At 40.0% G+C, this 19972-nt stretch overlaps 1 protein-coding gene across 2 annotated transcripts in view; it reads left to right on the top strand.

Annotated features, from left to right (window-relative positions):
* hexb (hexosaminidase B (beta polypeptide)) overlaps positions 1-19723 on the top strand; it is a 31147-nt gene extending 11424 nt beyond the window's left edge. The window contains exons 4-13 of one of the 2 annotated variants that reach the window (XM_055632132.1): positions 2023-2133; positions 2651-2752; positions 5131-5260; positions 6139-6319; positions 7754-7840; positions 9788-9860; positions 12295-12469; positions 16369-16459; positions 18894-18998; positions 19206-19723. In XM_055632132.1, coding sequence (XP_055488107.1) covers positions 2023-2133; positions 2651-2752; positions 5131-5260; positions 6139-6319; positions 7754-7840; positions 9788-9860; positions 12295-12469; positions 16369-16459; positions 18894-18998; positions 19206-19281 — 1131 coding nt within the window. In that variant the 3' untranslated portion in view covers positions 19282-19723. Of the gene's footprint in view, positions 1-2022; positions 2134-2650; positions 2753-5130; positions 5261-6138; positions 6320-7753; positions 7841-9787; positions 9861-12294; positions 12470-14314; positions 14487-16368; positions 16460-18893; positions 18999-19205 lie in introns of both variants that reach the window. The other variant, XM_055632133.1, reaches the window with a different exon arrangement.
* Positions 19724-19972: the final 249 nt, after the last annotated feature.

The following is a 19972-nucleotide window of genomic DNA, read 5'->3' as shown; positions in this document are numbered from 1 at the left end:
CATGTTCATGAATGGAGTTTGGGATTTAGCAGAAATGTTGTTGGTAAATCAGTTTAAAGTTTAAGCCTCTGTGTGCATTTTGAGTGGGTCTCTGTGCAGTGAAATTGATACTAGGACATGCTAGAAATATAGTCTGTAATCATTTGAGTCCTGCAGTTATTGATTTTAGAATATCAAATTCAAGGATACCAATTTTTTTTTTTAACCAAATTTTGTTGGAAGGTAGTGACTGTTATAGGCATTAGCATGGAAATGGGCCCTTTGGCCCATCTTGCACATGCTGACCAAGGTGCCCCATCTACACCAGTTTCCACCTACCTGTGTTTGGCCCATATCCCTCCAAATCTTTCCTATTCATGTGCCTGTTCAAATATCTTTTAGGTGTTGTGATACCTGCCTCAACTATCCCCTCTGGCAGTTTGTTCCATATATCCATTACCCTCCATGAAAAAATTACCCCTCAGGTTCGTATTAAATCTTTTCCACTCTCACCTTAGACCCTGATTTTCCTACTCTGATTTACCTCATTCCCCTCATGATCTTGCAGCTATAAGATCATCCCTCATCCTCCTGTGCACCAAGTAATAAGGTTCTAGCCCGCCCAACCTCTCTCTATAGCTTAGGCCTTCAAGTCCTGGCAATGTCCTCGTAAATCTTCTGCACTCTTTCGAGCTTAACAATATCTTTCCTATAGCCAGATGACCAAAACTAAACGCAATCCTCCAAATGTGGCCTCACCTTATCTTGTACAATTATAACACAACATCAAGACTTCTAACCTCCATGATTAGCGTATCTACCCAAGGTGCCACTTTCAAGGAATTATGTACCTGCACTCCTAGATCCCTCAACTCTACAACACTCTCCCAGGTCCTTGCCATTCACTATGTCCTGTCCTGGGTTGACTTCCTAAAATGCAGTACCTTGCACTTTAAACCAACTTTAAACTCCAACAACCATCCCTCAGCTCGCTTGTCTAACTGATGAGCATCTTGTGGCAATTTTTGATAACCGTCTTTGCTATCTGTGATATCATCCTTAAGTGTCATCTGTGAACTTGCTAATCATGCCTTCTACATTCTCATCCAAATCATTGATATAAACCACAAAGAACAATGGGCTCAGAACCAATCCCTGAGGCACACCACTAGTCACAGGCTCCAGTCTGAAAAACAACCTTTCACCCTCTGCTTCCTTCGACGAAGCCAATTCTCTATCCAAAATGATAGCTCACAAAAGTTTCTTGTATTAAACAGGAGGCTAAGTTTGTCTCTTTGAGATCTTCGCACAATACTTGCAATTTGTGCATGCTTTGCCATTTAAGTTATTTTCCATTCCTCCTTTGTCACCCAACTGCTTGGTGACCTTGGTCACATTCTGTTGGTCTCCATTTTATGTTAGTGTATAGCAGGTGGTCGGCAACCTTGTTCTGCATAGGTGCCAGGACGCACGTCTGTGAGCGGATGGTGGGCCACATCTATCACGTGTACACATGGATCCTGCCCCGTGTTCACAGAAGGTAGACAAAAATGCTGGAGAAACTCAGCGGGTGAGGCAGCCTCATACAATCCTTGTTTCTCCAGCATTTTTGTCTAGCTTTCATTTTTCCAGCATCTACAGTTCGTTCTTAAACGTGTTCACAGAATGTGCACGGCCGTGCCAGCGGCTTTGTGCAGGATGTGGTACAGCCAGAAATCGGCGCTCAGTGGGCCGGATGATTACGGGAAAGAAAACTCTGCCTGTGGGCAGGATGATTTTGGGTTACGGGCTGCATTCGGCTCGGGGGCTGTAGGTTGCCAACACCTGGTATATAGGGTAACGGCCTGACAAGCTCCTTTAGTTTTCTTTCTCTCCTCCTCCTTGATTATAAACACTACCTATAATTAGTCTAATTATAAACAGGATTACAGTTGCTATGGAAAAAGCAGTATTTTGAAGGTTTTAAATTGCAATGCGTTTAGGAATTCTGCACCTGAAAATGTCAACCAAATGATTGACTTGAATCCTCCTCTGCCCTTCCAGCATCTCATTAATAAAACAAACATCATGGATGCTCCAAGATTTGCTCATAGAGGTGTTTTGCTTGATACATCTCGGCACTATCTACCTCTTCAAGTAATACTTGACACCTTGGTGAGTATCTCCAGCAAATATTTTGCTGTCTTTTTAAAATTAATTTTATAATTTAGTTTGCAGGTTAAGGTGAAAACAGAACATGGAAGTTTCTATTTACAAGCTAAGAAGTGACTTATTTTAGCTTCTGTTTCTGATCTGTTAAATCTGTATCATGAAGTATCAGCAATTTTATTTTGAATGTTTAAAGCAGTTATTAATCGACAATTTAAAACATTCCTGATTATGCTGTGTAATCTATTTAAAAAAAAAATAAAACCTAAAAGGGTTAATATTAAAATTGCAAGTGCCGAATTTTGCATATGCTGATTATTTAAATTGTTTGAACCAGATAAACATCCGAGCTATACTTCATCAGCTATTTAAATTGTGGTTGCAGTGCACTTGTGTTCAAGTGAGAAAACGGGAGATTACTTTGTGTAACAGGTTGGACAAGATGTAACAGGCTTGTGCTTGAATGTGGTTCAATCACAGGTTTAGTGATTAACTTGGTAGTAACCAATTTTCGTTCTTTCAGGATGCCATGTCATTCAATAAGTTCAATGTTTTCCATTGGCATATTGTGGATGACCCATCTTTTCCATACCAAAGCATCACTTTTCCCAATCTAAGTGCAAAGGTCAGTAATTAAGACTATATTAATGTCTTACTGCATACAAGGTAACTCGAATATCGGTTCAATAATGTACAAGAATTATTTTTTGAAAAGTGTGCACTATGTGATCCACGCTCACGTAAACATTAAATAATGTGTGATGGGACTATTTCTACACTGGATAGTGAGATGCTTAAAACTGTACCCATCAAATGTGGACTTTAGGTTCATCACTTTGATTCAATATGGTGTGTAGCAAAAGCACTTCTGAGGGATTAAATTTTGAAACTGGGAAAGAAAATAATTCTTCTGTGTAGGTGATTATGAATTGTGGCAAAATAGTGTGTGTAAACCTTCAATTTATTTTGTCAAATGTTCTTTTTATTTAAGGTACACAAAAATGCTGGAGAAACTCAACGGGTGCAGCAGCATCTATGGAGCGAAGGAAATAGGCGACGTTTAGGGCCAAGACCCTTCTTTTGAAGAAGGGTTTCGGCCCGAAACGTCGCCTATTTCCTTCGCTCCATAGATGCTGCTGCACCTGCTGAGTTTCTCCAGCATTTTTGTGTACCTTCGATCTTCCAGCATCTGCAGTTCCTTCTTGAACACAAGTTCTTTTTATTTATGTGTATTACTGTAGATATTTTTTGTAGGAAAGAACTGCAGATGCTGGTTTAAATCAAAAGTAGACACAAAGTGCTGGAGTAACTCAGCGGGACATGCAGCATCTCTGGAGAGAAGGAATGGGTGATATTTTGGGTTGAGACCCTTCAGACTGATGTCAGGGAAGTGGGCGATACAGATATAGAATGTAGTCAGAGACAGTAAGACTGATGGGAGATCTGGGAAAAGGGGGAGGGGATGGAGAGAGAGGGAAAGCAAGGGCTACTTGAAGTTAGAGAAGTCAATGTTCCTACCACTAGGCTCTAAGCTACCCAAGTGAAATATGAGGTGCTGTTCCTCCAATTTGCGCTGGGCCTCACTCTGACAATGGAGGAGGCCCAGGACAGAGAGGTCAGATTGGGAATGGGAGGGGGAGTTAAAGTTTTGAGCAACTGGGAGATTAGGTAGGTTAAGGCGGACTGAGCGGAGGAGTTCAGTGAAACGATTGCCGAGCATGCGCTTGGTCTCGTCGATGTACAGGAGTTGACACCTGGAACAGTGGATACAGTAGATGAGATTGGAGGGGGTGCAAGTGAATCTCTGCCTCGTCTGAAAAGACTGTTGGGGTTCTTGGATGGAGTCGAAGGGGGAGGGAAAGGTACAGGTGTTGCATCTCCTTGCGAATTGCGAGTGGGGATAGTCTGTACAGGAAGCAGGGTGGGAAGAAGTGTAGTCTAAATAGCTCTGGGAGTCGGTGGGTTTGTAATAGATGTTTTGTTAATTTGCCAATATGAATAAAAAGTTATTAACACAGAATCCAAAATCAGAGTTTGAGTGCACACTTTGTGTAGCTACTAATGTCTGGGAAAGTAATAAACTATATGTTGTACAAGAATCCACTACAACGTGGTTTCCTCCAGTTTTACATGTTATTAACTAAATCATTCTTCGGAAATAAAGTGTGAGTAGATTATCAGGCTTAAAGGCGACCCTGCCATGAAGTATGAGAACATTGTATGCTTGCCTCGTCTCTCTTGAGCCAATTCCCATACACTCAAATCATCAATGTTGAATATTTATCGGATATTAAATATTTCAAATGATCTTGCTACCGTTTATGTAGAGAATTCCAGCGATTTACCACCCTCAATTTCTGTGCATCTTTGTTTTAAATGACTGGCCCATTAGCTTGCCAAGGTTTGCAGGTGATCCCAAGATTGCTGGGATTGGTGACTGAAGAAGGCAAAATGTACAGGGGAACATCGATCAACTACGGAAATGGGTGGAGAAACGACAGGTGGAGATTAAGTAATACCTCATGGAGCAAGAGTGACGTGTGGCACTTTAGCAGGTCAAATGTTAGGGGAAGATATACAATTAATTTGACAATGTTGATATACAGAGAGATCTTGGGGTCCAAATCCCTAACTTCCTGAAAGTGGCAACACAGGTATATAGTGGTATACAAGGCATATGGTATGCTTGCCTTCCTCATTGGTCAGAGCATTGCGCATAAGAGTCAGAAGTCATGGCGCAACTTTATAGGAGCTTGGTGCTTGCAGCAGGTAGTAATTGACTACAAAAAAAAAACTATTTGCTTCATGGGCCAGAGATCTGTGCTCCATGTAACATAATTAATTTGGCATGCATCACAAATGCTTGATAACTATAGCATATTAACGAAGTTATTGAATACAGGTAATAAACTTAATAATAATCACAATATTCTTATCCTTTATACCTTAATAGTGATCATTCTATTAATGCCAAACAAAACTTTCACCTTTTTTTTTTAATAGGGTGCATATCACCCAGTCACTCATATTTATACATTGAAAGATGTCCTAACAGTTATTGAATATGCTCGTCAAAGAGGAATTCGGGTCATTCCAGAGTTTGACACTCCAGGGCACACTCAGTCTTGGAAAGGTGAGTAGACTATCACTTACCAAAAGATCTGAAAAAGGCTCCTGACTTGAAACATCGACTATCCTTGTTCTACAGAGATGGTGTCTGAAGAGCTGAGTTACTCCAGCACTCTGTGCCTTTAATTGATGATGGGTAACAGAACATTTAAAAAAATTGTGCAGGAACTGGCCCTCAGTCCACAATAACTGTACTGACCATGATGCCAAGAGAAATTTATTTAATTTGCCTGTGCATGATCCAAATCCCTCTGTTCCCTGCATATCCATGTCCCTATCTAAAAAATATAATTGTACAATCATGGTCATTGTAGGCAATGTTTTTTTTACCTTTTTTTTTTAAAAAAAGTAGCTACTTTCCCTAAAGCAGAATAATGGGTAAATTAAGTCAGAGGTGGGGAGTCTGATCTGTGTGATGGATTCAGCTACATCTAACAACTTGCAGTCTTGGGTAGAGCTCTTCCAAACCAAGCTGTGATGCAACCTGATAGTATGCTTTCCGTAATGCATCTGTAGACATTTGCAAGTCACATGCTGAATTTCCTCAATCTCCTAAGGACGTAGAGACGTGGTGTGCTACCTTGGCTGTTGCATTCGAGTTGTGGCCCTTGACCGATCTTTGCTAATATTAATGCCAAGGAACCTGAAGCTTTCAACCATTTGCATCATCTGCAAACTGGTTGATATAGTTTGAACCCAATTTGGCTGCACTGTTGACAGTGTATAGGGAATAATGTAGAGGTCTAAGGCCTTGTCTTTGAAGAGCATTGATGTTGAGAATAATTGTAGAGATGCTGCCTCTCCTCACTGATCTGTAGGTCAGAAAGTTGAAAATAGCTGAATGTACCTTGTTTATGTAACTAATTTTAATATATTTTCTAGGTCAACCGAACCTCCTCACTCCTTGTTATAATGGTGAGACACCCTCTGGAACATTTGGACCTATTAATCCTGCTTTAAATGCAACCTACGATTTTATGAATCGTCTATTCAAAGAGATCAGCTGGGTGTTCCCAGATAACTTTATCCATTTGGGAGGAGATGAAGTGAATTTTGCCTGTTGGTATGTGAAATTTGCCATTTTCTATATTCAAATTATTTATTCAATATTTTAATTTAAAATATCCAGTCTGATAGCGATATTGCTTTATAACGGATGCAGTAAAATGTCAAACAGTGAGTACTTTTTACTGATACCACTGAGCAGTGATAATTTGTTCAAGTGTTTATATCAAGACCAGATTGAAAATCTTGCTGATAAATTACAATAACATTTGCTGCTGATTTAGTGTTAAACTTCTTTTGGCGAATTCTTATGGACGATCACAATCTCTGAGGCCAAGACTGGTTTAATTTTCTATCATTAAAACAACTGCCATTTTGTTTTGAAGCCTTGACAATGGCCATTCAATGTTGCACTATAAGTAGAATATACGTCAGATTTAATCATCCAAAGCTAAAAAAACAGCCCCTGCAATATACATCATCAAAAGTTGTATATGTGCTTTTCCTTACTTGCTCTGCCATTGGTTTGAACTTGTGTTTATTTTGACTAGGCTCCAGATAACTATGACAATGCATGGATACTCTGTACAGGATAAAGCAATTTGATTAACACCTATACCATAGACAAAATCCACTGCATTGGGTATAATGCAACAGGTCTACAGGATGCACTTCCGAACTTGACGTAGTTTTGTAAAAAGCATAACCATTTCCCCCACAGCTTACACTGATGAGTAGCACAAGTTCAGTGCAACTCTCTGCCATTATTGTAGAGTGCTATTTCTTCAGGATTGCAGTGGTTTAAAAGGATACAGTAGCTTCATGAAATAAGTCCTTCACAACACTATTCACAACAAGCTGTAGTCCATCTTCTTTAAATGTGCCATCTTTGCACAAAGATACACATTGGCTGCATTTGAAACATTTTTATAGATATGGTGCGGCGTCAGCTAATACATGGACCACTTATGGTCGAACCCTCGTCAGTAGGTACGAGGGCTGGCACGTGACGTCATGGGCTAGGGGGAGTGTCCTGCTACTTAAGGTTATCTCACCTCGAGACCTTAGCAGTCAACAGGTAGCTGAGCCCGAGAGAACAACCTCGCTCAGCTTCAGTAGCAATGATAATATAGTTAGCGGACCAACCTAACGTGTAAGAACCTGAATAAACTACTGTTTGAACCTGCCTGACGTCTGGCCTTATTCACCACGTTTGGTGCCGCTACAATGGTATGGAAGTACGAGCCGTATTTATACCGTAGCTGTTCGAGTGCACGTGAAATTGTGTAATTGGTGGGTTTGTTCAAATGTACATTTGAGTATACCAAACTGCATTAATATAACGAGTACATTCAGCCTTTTATAATTTTATATTAAAAAAAATAATATTTGTAACCACATACTTAAATATGGTTTCTTTGTTAAATGGTTTGGGTACATGCATTGTTGGTTGGAATTAAGTTGTACCTGTTTTGACCCTTATTTTCTCTAGGAAATCAAATCCCATGATTACAGAGTTTATGCTTAAACAAGGCTTTGGTAGTGACTATAGAAAACTTGAATCTTTCTATATTCAGAAGTAAGTACTTTTCACTCTAAGCATTACAGCTAATAATGTAAATATTCAAACAGGCTATCACTTTAAACACTGCAAAATACTTTTCACATACTTTGAAATTTATCTTACATTACTAAACCACACTGTATAATTGGAGGTGCTTGAGGCTAGCAAGCTGGTTGTTTCTTTTTGTCATGTTTCATAAACACTCAACTGCCCTCCTCCTTTCTCCATTTATTAATGTTGTCCCAATACTCTTCTCTCTTCAGAATGCTTGTTTATTGAGCACACCTTGTATTTTAAATGCTGGGTCCTCCTTGTTTTTGCTTGCTTGCTAGCCGAGCTTCAATTCTAAATTGTTATTCTCCCCAGATGGGAAAGAACCTGGCAAATTAGGTCTGGCACATTAGGTCCCTTTTATTTCAAATGTAACTGTCTGCTTCACTGTAGGCCTGTTTGTAACACTTCAAAGTACCATTTTAAGCCATTCATGATTTCCAAACTATTACTCAGAATTTATTTTCTGTTTCTCTTATGATAATATCCCAAGATCACATTGAGTTCGCCTAGCACTATGTTTAAAGCTAATTAAAAAAGATTTCTACTGTTTTATCCTAATTGCTTTTCTATAACTCATTTTGGATTGGGTACAAAATATTGTGATCAAATTTCAATTGTTGGGCATATTGCCTGAAAATGAAGATTATTATTGTTTTTCAATAATTGAGGGAATTGCTTTCAACGTGTCACCCCAAGTGTTCTTGATATTTAATTTGCTCGGCCTGACGTATCCTTCAACGAATCGTATGAATAGAGGCCAAGCTGTAGTTAGTAAGATGAAATTTAATCTTTTGTTTCAAATCACAGACTTGCTGTCATTATTTTGTTGTATATTAGCAAATGTTTTATGATTTGCAATTTTTAACTACACGTAAAGTTTTTACGTTGCTATGCTTATTCACGCTGTAGATATGGATATTCCACTATGGGCGGCACATTGAAGGCAGCCTCTGCCTACAGTCTGTCTGTCTTTTTTTTCCTATCTTTTTCTTTTAGTTTGTCTTAAGTCTGTTTTGGAGTTTCTTTACTTTCTCTATGTGGGTAGGCTAAGGGGGAAACCGCTTCCTGGCGAGGACGTGACTATTTCTCCGAGTCACGCCCTCGCCCTCGCCCCCCTCCCCCCCCCCCCCCCCCCCCTCCTCTCCTCGCAGCCTACCAACTGGATCGGAGTGGCTTTTTTCCTGCGGGGTGCATTGCCGCTGGACTTCAGCAGCAGAGTCGCAGCACTGGATTCACTGCGGAGCAGAGCGGAGCGATGCCTACCTGGATCGCCGTTTGAAGCTCCGGAGTGGTGGGCCCGCTGCTCCAACATCGCGGAGCTGAGGTTGGAAGAGCTCCCATCGTGGGCGGCGCTGACCAACATCGCTGAGACCTTTTACCGAGGTTCGCCAGCGTGAATCTCTGCCTGGCGCGGCCTGTGGACTCCGGGAGCTGTGGATTCTGGTAGGAAGCGGCCGATTCGGAGGTCCAAGCCGCTGAGGTTGTTCTCCCGCTCCGACGTTGGAGTTCCAGCATCCCGGCGAGCGGGCCACCCGTAGCGGCGACTGCCGAGGGCTCGGGAGGCCCCGATCACAAGTGAACACTAAGAACAACGGAGGATGACTTTGGTGCCTTCCCTCACAGTGGGAAACTTTGATTCTGCTGTGGGGGATGTTTTATGTTGGACTCTATCGTGTGTTGTGTTCTTTATTTTATTTGTATGGCTGTATGGTGACCACACATTTCACGGTACCAAGTGGGGCATGTGACAAATAAATGTATCTTGTATGGATCTTGTAGAGTTGTAGCAGGACATCTAACAATGTCTGCCATTAGATATAACAAATTCATTTCTTAACAGTTATAATTGCAGGCTTGTGCTGAGGGAAACGGGCATTTGGGCATATTGACTTTGTCTATTGCTTGCAGTGTTGTAGATATCGTGGCATCCAATTTGAAGGGTTATATGGTGTGGCAGGAAGTCTTTGACAATGGAGTGAAGGTAAGTATATGACCATCTTGATTGCATTTCTTAAAAGCATCCTAAAGGCATTATAGTTTTGGGTTATGTAATAACGTTTAGATTTGTTAAATATATCGCTTACTTAACCTGAGAAAAATTATGTAGTTGGATTGATAGTATTCAAACTTTTTTAATGGGTACTTCTGAGAATCTTTTTGTACAGAAGCAATCGCTTTGCTTGGTTTTCTTGCTGCCAATGTCGACTTGCAGACTACCTTTCAGCTTCTAATTCTGTTAATCAAATGCTTGGCATTGCATGGCTTGCTTTTGGCTCTTTGCATTATTCATTTGAGACGGTGAAACAATATTTAAACTTACAAGCCATAGAGTTTTCAAAATAATGTACTATTAGCTGCTCATGTTTCGAATGAAATGAAGTAGGTTCTTGAAGACATCCTTTATTTCCAATTGAGTAAAAAATGAACTACTTTAAAATGTGCATGTCCACCTGTCTAAATTTATTGGTGTTTGAAATTTTACTCCTGTTTGAGATTTTTTCCCTTCCATTGTCCACCCTGGTTTTGTGCCTTTCTCTAAGATGATAGTAGTGGGTGAAGAAAATGAGGGGTGAAGAAAATCTGAAGAACCAAAGCTTGCATGTATTGATGCATTTAAATTTCCAACTAATTCGTATCTCTTGATTTTATCCATTAGTTTGAAAAATCAAATCTTTTTCTGACCGTTTGTTATTTTATTTCATTTTAAATCAGATGAAGATACTGAACCTAGAATTATTGAAAACCGGAAAGCATGGGGATAATTGCAAAAAAAAAAAATTTTTAAGCTGTGCTTTCCACATTTTTAAAGATTCAAATCTTTTTTGAAGCCTTTGCGGAAGTTGTTAATATTTTAGTGATTTGATATTTTCATTCCTTTTAATTTTGGGAATATTTTTGAAATGCAAATGCTCCCAAGGGATTTAAAGAAACGTGGGTTATAACTGTCGAAAATGTTTAAAGGACACCATTAATCTCATGGGCCTTGTTGGGAAATGATGCAAGGGAATAGCAGAGGCCTTGGACGAGTAAGATGATAGGAAAATAATTTAATTAGTTGGCTTAACATGGGCAAACTCTTGACTACTTTAAACTTAATCAAGTAGTTAGTACAGCTTCAGGGATGAACAGTTAAATGGAGGAATAGATTGTGACCTTTATGGAGGCATTTTATAATGAATATCAGCTGATTCAAAGCCTTTGGAAATATAAAACTTCTATGAATAATTGAGCAAAACTGAAGAGCAATTATCACCTGAACTGTTTAAAACAAAAAAAAATGCACTGCTGCATTAACATTGGCTTATAGTTAAATGGCTACTTTATTTGAAGAGTTAATATACACGTGGCATAATAATGGTCGTACTTGTGGATAAACAGCTGGGTGCATTTTTATGTAGATGTGCAAAAGGAGGAACTGGAGGCGGGGGAAAATTGCTGCTCCCATATTTGCTTTAGTCAAACCTTTGTTTAATTTTAAATTAGAGGTTTGACTTTGGGGGAAAAAATAACCAGAATAGTTGTGAGATTTAGGCTAAGGCAGAGAAGCAGATGAATTATTAAACTACAATTCTCCATGCTTTTGTGTGCTCCCCTCTTGACTGCCATTTGAAGTACTTAACAAACCAGTTTGGGATCATTTATAGACAAGAATAAAATTGAGGAAATTAATAGTGAGTGGAATAAGTGAGTGAGTTTCTGAAATTATGAAGGTTGAATAAACATAATTTGGTTGAAGGGATCTTGAATATTAAACTTGAATTAACATATAGCAGAAAATATATATTTTAAAGCAGGTAGTAATTTGACACAGTTGTAATGTTATTACAATTGCATTCATCAAAGTAAACTTGATAAATATTGGTTGCAGTTATTGTAGCAAGAGTGCAATTCCACTTAGAATTTGAACTGAAAACTTATGAGACAAATGGTCTCTATTGCAAATTTGGAATTTGAATTCCCCACTTCTGTTTTCATTTGGCAAAATTGTGTTTTGCAGTTAGAATCTAATAAAGCTTCCCCTTCCATCAAACCTGTTCATCTGCATTTAAATCATCCATACTTTCCAATGTGTGATTTATGAATGTATTAATTTCATGACTCAATTTCTTTATACAAATTTTAGGTCAGAAATCAAAATAAGCAATATTAGATTTTAAATGTTAATTGTATGCAACTCTAACAGTATATCAAATTCAAGAACTGGATTCCTAGAATAGAATGAACATAACTAATGTTGAATAAAAACCTGCAATCACCATCAATTTTCCAGTTTTTAAATCAAATCAGAGAATGAAAATACGCATGTGCGCCAAAATGGTGTACAAAACTAATTTGACTAGGGGCATTTTTAAATGAAAACATCATGTTTGTTAAATACAAAAGGTCTTGGTCTTAATTATAACTTCTTCTTCCAGATTAAGTCCAACACTATAGTTGAAGTGTGGATGGCAAGCAATATGAAGGCAGAGCTATATAAAGTAACAAAAGCTGGGTTCACAACCATCCTGGCTGCACCCTGGTACTTAGATTACATTGGCTATGGACAGGACTGGCGACAGTACTATCAAGTTGAACCCCTCCATTTCAATGGTTGGTATTTTGATGAGAATGTCTGTCCCTCTTCCAATTTGCTCATCAATTATGCTCATTCTAGCTATCGGAAACAGCTACTATAACAGCTATTAATGTTGTGTTCCCTTGTTTCCTCTTAGGTTCCTTCTTGATTAGTAAGAGTATGAAAGGTTACAGGGAGAAGGCAGGAGAATGGAGTTGAGAGGGAAGATAAAGTCCAGTAAGGTCAGATCAGAGATAGTCCAAGGGTCTCCAAGGAGGTAGATGGTAGCTCAGGATTTCTATCTAGTTGTTGATAGGTTGGTTCAATTGCTTAATAGCAGCTGGGCAACTGTCCACTACTAGAGAGAAATACAGCGGATAAAGGCCCTTCTGCCCACCGAGTCTACCCTAGCCATTTATCACCTGTTCACACAAGTTCTGTTATCGCACTTTCTCATCCACTCCCTGCACATGAGGGGCAATTAATCTACAAAATCACAGGAATTTGGGATGTGGGTGGAAACCAAAGCACCAAGAGGAAACCCACGGTGTCAGGGTCACAAGGAGAATGTGTAAACAATGTGTAACATTCAAGATGGCGGACTGCGGGGGTGATGCGCCGTTGTGTATGGCCGCTCCTCCTGCAGTCCGTCCTTTCACCCTTATTTATTTTTATTTTTAGTCCTGTTGGAGGTCTTCTTTTATGTGGTGGGTGGGGGAGGGGAAGGGGGAAATTATTTTTAACCCCAGTCCTACCTGGTCGGAGATGCGGTTTTTCTCCGAACCGCATCTTCGTCCTCTCTGTGCGGCCTACGAACGAACTGGAGCAGCGCTGGAGCGGCGTTTCCTGCGGGGACTGCAGCTTCGACGGTGGTGTAGGGACACCTACAAGGAGAATGCCTTGCCGGGTCGCCTTGCGGTAAGCTCCGGGGCACTGTTACCGCCGACAGCACCGTTGACGGCACCGCAGAGCCTGGGATCCGAATCGCCAGAGTCGGAGGTCGGCCGGCGCGGCCTGTGGGTCTTCGCGTCGGGAAGCGGCCGCTTCAGTCCAGGCCGCTGATGGTGTTCACCGACGCCGATGGTCCAGCTTCGCGGCAGGAGGGCCTGAAGACACCGGGTGGCAGGCCAGATATAGGCCCCGACCTCGGGTGGACTATGAGGGGGAGAACTGGTTATTTTTGGTGCCTTCCCTCACAGTGAATTCTGCTGTGGGGGGACGTTTCATGTTGATTTCTATAGTGTACTGTTTCTGTGTCTTTTTTCTTATTCTCTTTTTTCTCTTTTTTTGATTTGTATGGATTTATTGCATTGATCTGTTCAATTAATTTAATCATCTAAAGCACTTTGCTGCGAAAAGTGCACTGTCGCTCCCACCTGTCCCTTGTGGTACTCAAATGACATTTCTTATAAAGAGATATTTAACAAAGTTGAATGCTTTTTGCAAATACCACGTTTGTGTTTTTCTAATGTTTTTTCTGCAGTTCTGTATTTTTATTTGTTTTTGATTCACTGTGGAATAAAGCATTTGGCTTGTTTGGTTTTTGCATGGTGAGCATGGATCTGCTGCGTTCTGAACTCGCTGGTCATAAAACTCCCATTTACTTGCTCTGCACTGGTGGCAAAATGTTTCTGCTTAAGCTTAATTATGGATGCTTTTCATTGTTTACTTTAGTTTGTACTTTGAGAAATGCCACGTTCAGGCTTGTTTCTCGGCATTCCTTTTTGCGTTGTTCGAGGTGGAAGGAATGGAGGATTTCACAAATACGCAAGCCATTTTGTCCAAAAATGCTGACTTCCCAAGGATCTTGAATTTCACTATTTGCAAGCTAGACTGTAATTGTGACGCTGGGTTTTGTCTACATTTTTTTTGTACTGTAGTTGAAGTCGGATTCCATTGTTCATGTGTGGAAAGGTGGCTACCAGAAGGAAATGGCAGCAGCAACAGCTGCTAAATTTCATGTTCTCGTGTCCTCTCCTTGGTACTTGAATGTCATTTCTTACGGTCAAGACTGGCGGAAGATTTACCTAGTGGAACCTTGCAACTTCAATGGTGTGTTTGTAGCAAAATGGTTGTCCACCTATGAACATCCATTTGCTCTCTAGTCTAAGTATACGTTTTGATCAGTCAGTGAGCTGGTAATTTTTTTCCGTTACCACTCTCTTTATGCAATCTTTTTAGTTGGTTTTAAAGGTGGTTAAAGGTGTGGAAACTCACATGACCACCAATTTGAAAATTGGATTAAGTGCAACAGACATTAAATGAATTGGGCGAGTAAAGCTTATATTCATTTTGTAACACTGCAGCAATATTGGGTTTTATTGTCATATGTGTCAAGATGAAACAATGAAATTCTTTCTTTTAGCAGTACAGTTGGGTTGTAAACATACTACTCGGTAGATATCATCTCCCACCTTCCTATCTCCAACCCTTTCTGCCTTCCACCTTCTCTGGTTAACTTATCCCTTCCCACCCAAACCACCTCCTCCCCAGGTGCCTTCCCCTGCAACCGCAGGAGATGCAACACCTGTCCCGATACCTCCTCCCTCCACTCTAACCAGGGACCCTGACAGTCCCTTTAGGTTGGGCAGAGGTTCACTTGCACCTCCTCCAACCTCATCTACTGTTATCCATTGTTCAAGGTGTGGGCTCCTATGCATCAGAGAGACCAAACATAGACTGCCCAATCGTTTCGCTGAACACCTTCGCTCAGTCTGCCTGGGCTTACTTGATCTTGTGGTTGCCAAACACTTTAATTCCCCTTCCCATTCCCACACTGACCTTTCTGTCATGGGCCACCTCCATTGTCAAGAGGACAAATGCAAATTGGAGCAACAGCACCTCATATTTTGCTTGGGCAGCTTACAACCTAGCAGCATGTATATTGATTTCTCTGACTTCAAGTAATCCTCTGTCCCTTCCCCCACCCGTCATTGTACTAGCTTCACTGTCCTTCACCTCTTCCCTTCCAACCGTCCAGGGAACTTAACAGTCAAGTGAAGCAGCAATTGACATGTACGCCTATATTCGAGAGTACTGCACTGTTTACATTGATTTACGGCACTTTCATTTCACACATTGCTTTGTGGCCTCCACTACTACAAGAGGCCCAACACATGCTTGAGGAACAGCACTTCTGTGTGGGCAAGTTGCAGCCTCTGGACTTAATGTTTAATATTCAATTCCATGTCGGGTAACTCTATTTCTATCAAATTTGATATAGCACAACATATTTATTTCTATTCCCCCATCTCCCCAAGCTATTTTAAAATGTCCTCTGGGAATGGATGACATGCCCACCCTGATCTGCTGGCCATGTCCTCTTACTTTGCATTTTACAATTCTTGTATTCTATTCTCTTCCCATTCTAACTGCTTCCATTCACTCATTGACCCAATATCCCCAAGTCAACTCAGTTTATCCTAACAGATGCACATGCCTCCCTGCAGCTCATTGAGCAGCTTCCATCACTTTCCTAGTTCTGACCAAGGGTCAGAAGGAGTAGAATTAGGCCATTCGGCACATCAAGTCTACTCCGCGATTCAATCATGGCTGATCTATCTCTCCCCCCAAGCCCATTCTCCTGCCTTCTCCCCATAACCTCCGACACCCGTACTAAACAAGAATCTATCCATCTCTGCCTTAAAAATATCCACTGACTTGGCCTCCACAGCCTTCTGTGGTAAAGAATTCCACTTAGGGTCCTTGACCTAAAACATTTGCTCTGTTTCACTCCCTACTGACGCAGCCAAGCTTGCTGAGTATTTACAGCATTTTTGTTTGTGATCTTAAATGCTGACATCTGCCACCTTGTTAAATAGTTTTAACTTGATTTTTTTTTAAATGATATTCTGGAAGTGCTTTCTAAAAATCTCATTTGGATTGGATATGTGTTGTATCCATTCAAAAGTAACCTTGTTTGTTTCAACCACAGGAACTGAGGCACAGAAGAAACTGGTGCTTGGGGGAGAAGCTTGTCTGTGGGGAGAATTTGTGGATGCAACCAATCTTGCCGCACGTTTATGGTAGCAAACCTTAAACTGCATTCCATGTGATAAATATTACTTTAGTTTGTTATTGTCCAGTGTACTGGGGTACAGGGAAAAGCCATGTGTGTGCCATCCTGTCAAAGACAAGTCGATACATTATTAAATCAAGCTGTCCAGTGTACAGATACAGGGCACAGCATTTAGTGCAAGATATCATCTGAGATTTAAAAATATATTTCCCATCATACAGAGATACTTATCATTTCTTTATCATTCCCATAGAAAACTTGAATTACCCTTGTATTAATGTACAATTTGACTAGTTTTGCTGAAAATGGTTGGACTTTTAATCATTGTAAATTCTAAATACATTTTTCATTTACCTTTTTATAGATGTTGTAAGTTGATTTACAGAGGTGGAAATAGGCCCTTTGACCCATTTTGTTCATGTTGATTAAATTGGCCTAGACCCCTCTGCCTGCGTTTGGCCCATAGCCATCTAAACACTCCTGTCCGTATTTCTCCACAAGCCATGGGAATGTTACTATAGTTCAATCTATCAGTTTGGCTGCAACAACTTCTGCACACGATGGCACACACCCTAGGATTTTAAGTGGCTACAAATATTGTGGAAGTGTTGCTTTTTATCATCCAGAATTTTGTGGATTTTAACACGAGGAAACTCTTGACAGCAGTACATTTAAGGATGTGATAATAAGGTATTTGGAAAATCACAAGTGGGCAGTTAGCACAATTTTATGAAAGAGTGAGACAATGTGCATGAGTAACTCAGTGGGCGTGACAGCATCTTTGGAGAACATGGAGAGGTGACATTTTAGGTTAGGACACTAAAGAAGGGCCGTAACCCAAAATATCACATATCCACTTTCTTGAGAGATGCTGTCTGACCTGCCGTGTATTCTAACATTGTGTCTTTTATATAAACCAGCATTTGCAATTCCTTTATGAAAAGGAGATGATGCTTGGCATGAGGTTATAACTAGCATAGTGGACATGAGTGAAGTGTTGCAAAGATCAATGCTCGCTTCTCTGACTTGATAGGGGACTTGGCAATGTATTCATGTTGGCCAAAGAGGTGGGTAGGAAAGTAGGCTCTGAGCAAATGTAGAAGGGTTGCAAAGATACATTGACTATTACATAATTGGAAGTTGGGGTTCTTGGACACACCACAGTACTGGGTACCAAAATAGCTTCACACCCTCAAGTTTATTTTATGTAGAATGGGTCACTTGGACAATGAGACAACTTGTATTTAAACATGAAATTGAGGACATCAAAATGATATTTCCTCTACCTCAATTCAGAATAAATGTCGGTCATTTTTTATGAAGTTTGATCCATGCTTTTGAGGATCAAATAAAATAGTTGAATTGGGTTCTTGAGAGACTGAAACAGGAGAAATTAAAGACAGAAACACAGTACTGAAACAAGCCCATCAGCACCTAGTGTTCGTGTTGATGATCAACCTCCCATTAATCCTATATTCATTGTATTGGGAATAAGAAAATGGCAGAAGTTTTGTTTGTCGATATGGAAAAGCATCCCAGACCAGTCGGCCTGATGTCAATGTTGTGGAAAATTTTGAGGTAACAGTAACTCAGCACTTGATGGGATCGAGTTGAGTCAACATTAACGTTGAGTCAACGTTGAAGGTAGTTGAGGCCAGTTCATTGGCTATATTTAAGAGGGAGTTAGATGTGGCCCTTGTGGCTAAACGGATCAGGGGGTATGGAGAGAAGGCAGGGACAGGATACTGAGTTGGATGATCAGCAGGCTCGAAGGGCTGAATGGCCTACTCCGGCACCTACTTTCTATGTTTCTATGAAAGAGTGTGTAGATGGGAACTGCAGATGCTGGTTTAAACCGAAGATAGACACCAAATGATGGAGTAACTTAGCGGAACAGGCAGCATCTCTGGATAGATGGAATTTGTTTAACAAATCGTTGGGAGTAACAAGGAACTGCAGCTGCTGGTTTACAAAAAACAAAGGCTGTGCTGGAGCCACTCAATGGGGCAGGCAGCTTCTCTGGAGAAAAAAAGATGTGTGGTGTTTTGGGTGGGGGACTCTTCTGACTGAAAGTAAGGGGAGGTGAAGAGCTGGAGGATGAGAAAAGATCAGGACCAGACACAAATGACCTCAGCCACAGTGTTGCCTGGTAGGTCCATGTGTGTCTCAAATGTACCATAAACTGGGAGATTTGCTTTGTTTACCAAGTCTTTCTCTGGGTGTAAACCCAACGCTAAGGTGCTCTTTTCAGCCAGTGTCACAATTATTTGTTTGTAAGTCAATAGTACTGTGTAATAACAGTTTACTGCACCAAATTTTGGTGAAACCTTTTTGGTTTGTTCATAAGAATGAATATCTGTTACAGGATCACTAATTTGAGACCGTTAATTGTTGCTAACTTTGTCAGACTTGACCATAAGCTTTTAATTTTAATTTTAAAGGCCTCGGGCAAGTGCTGTAAGTGAGCGTCTTTGGAGCAGTGCAGAAACAAATGATCTGGGTGATGCCTACGCAAGACTAGTAAAACATCGTTGCCGCATGGTCCAGTAAGAAACTATTTCACTCTCCATTTTGTGCTAAAATCTTAATTGTCCTGTATTTTTTCCTCTGTTTGTTAAAAAGGTGAAGAGATCATAATTTAATTAACTTCAAAGATTGAAATTGCTCTTGGAACATTGAGAGACTCGTGTTTAAAACTGTTTGAACTTGAGTGCGTTCTTTCTGTTTGAACTCTACTTCTTTTTGTTGTATAGGCGGGGCGTACCAGCGGAACCACTGTTCATTGGCTATTGCGATTATGAATACAAGGATAAGAAAGAATCCAAATGAATAAAGAATCACTCTTGGAGAAAAATGCTAACATCGTAATTTGATGCTCACAAACAATACTGGATTATTGAAATTATCAACTTTCATTGAGAGTTGATATCTTTGAACAAGAATGAATGTTTGATTTTTATATAAAGATTAGGAAATATCGTACAATAAAGTTCAATATTTTTATAATTTCTAAATTTGTTACGCTGTTTCTGAACTTTGCATTTTGTGGTGGTGGAATGATATCTGCAGGTAGTGGAAATGCTATCTGTTTACATGGCCACATTGATCAGTTTTATATTGTTTCCATTTTACATATTTCAAATGCTTACATTTTATGAGATTTTTTTTCTGCAATTAAGAGACTTCTGTTATCAATTATGTAAAGGCAACAAATGTTTGAAATGCATTATGTATATTAATTGAAAATTAATAATAAAATCTTGGTAATGTTTCAGTGCTTGAGAAACATTTTTGAACATTTTATGATTTTCATTAGTAAACTAAATTGGCAGTAGATTTGAAGCTATTTCTTCCTTCTTTCGGTGAGGGGGAATTAATCTGCCATCTCTTTATACTTGGTCACAAACTATCTTTTTTACATGGAGAAGTGGACAAACATTAAGAATCTGGCAGGCATATTTTATTTGCGTAGGAAAGAACTGCAGATGCTGGTTTAAATCGAAGACAGATACAAAATGCT

The sequence above is a fragment of the Leucoraja erinacea genome, chromosome 3 (assembly GCF_028641065.1).
Source record: "Leucoraja erinacea ecotype New England chromosome 3, Leri_hhj_1, whole genome shotgun sequence".
In the NCBI taxonomy this organism is placed as follows: Eukaryota; Metazoa; Chordata; class Chondrichthyes; order Rajiformes; family Rajidae; genus Leucoraja; species Leucoraja erinaceus.
This window is presented reverse-complemented; position numbering and strand designations above follow the sequence as displayed.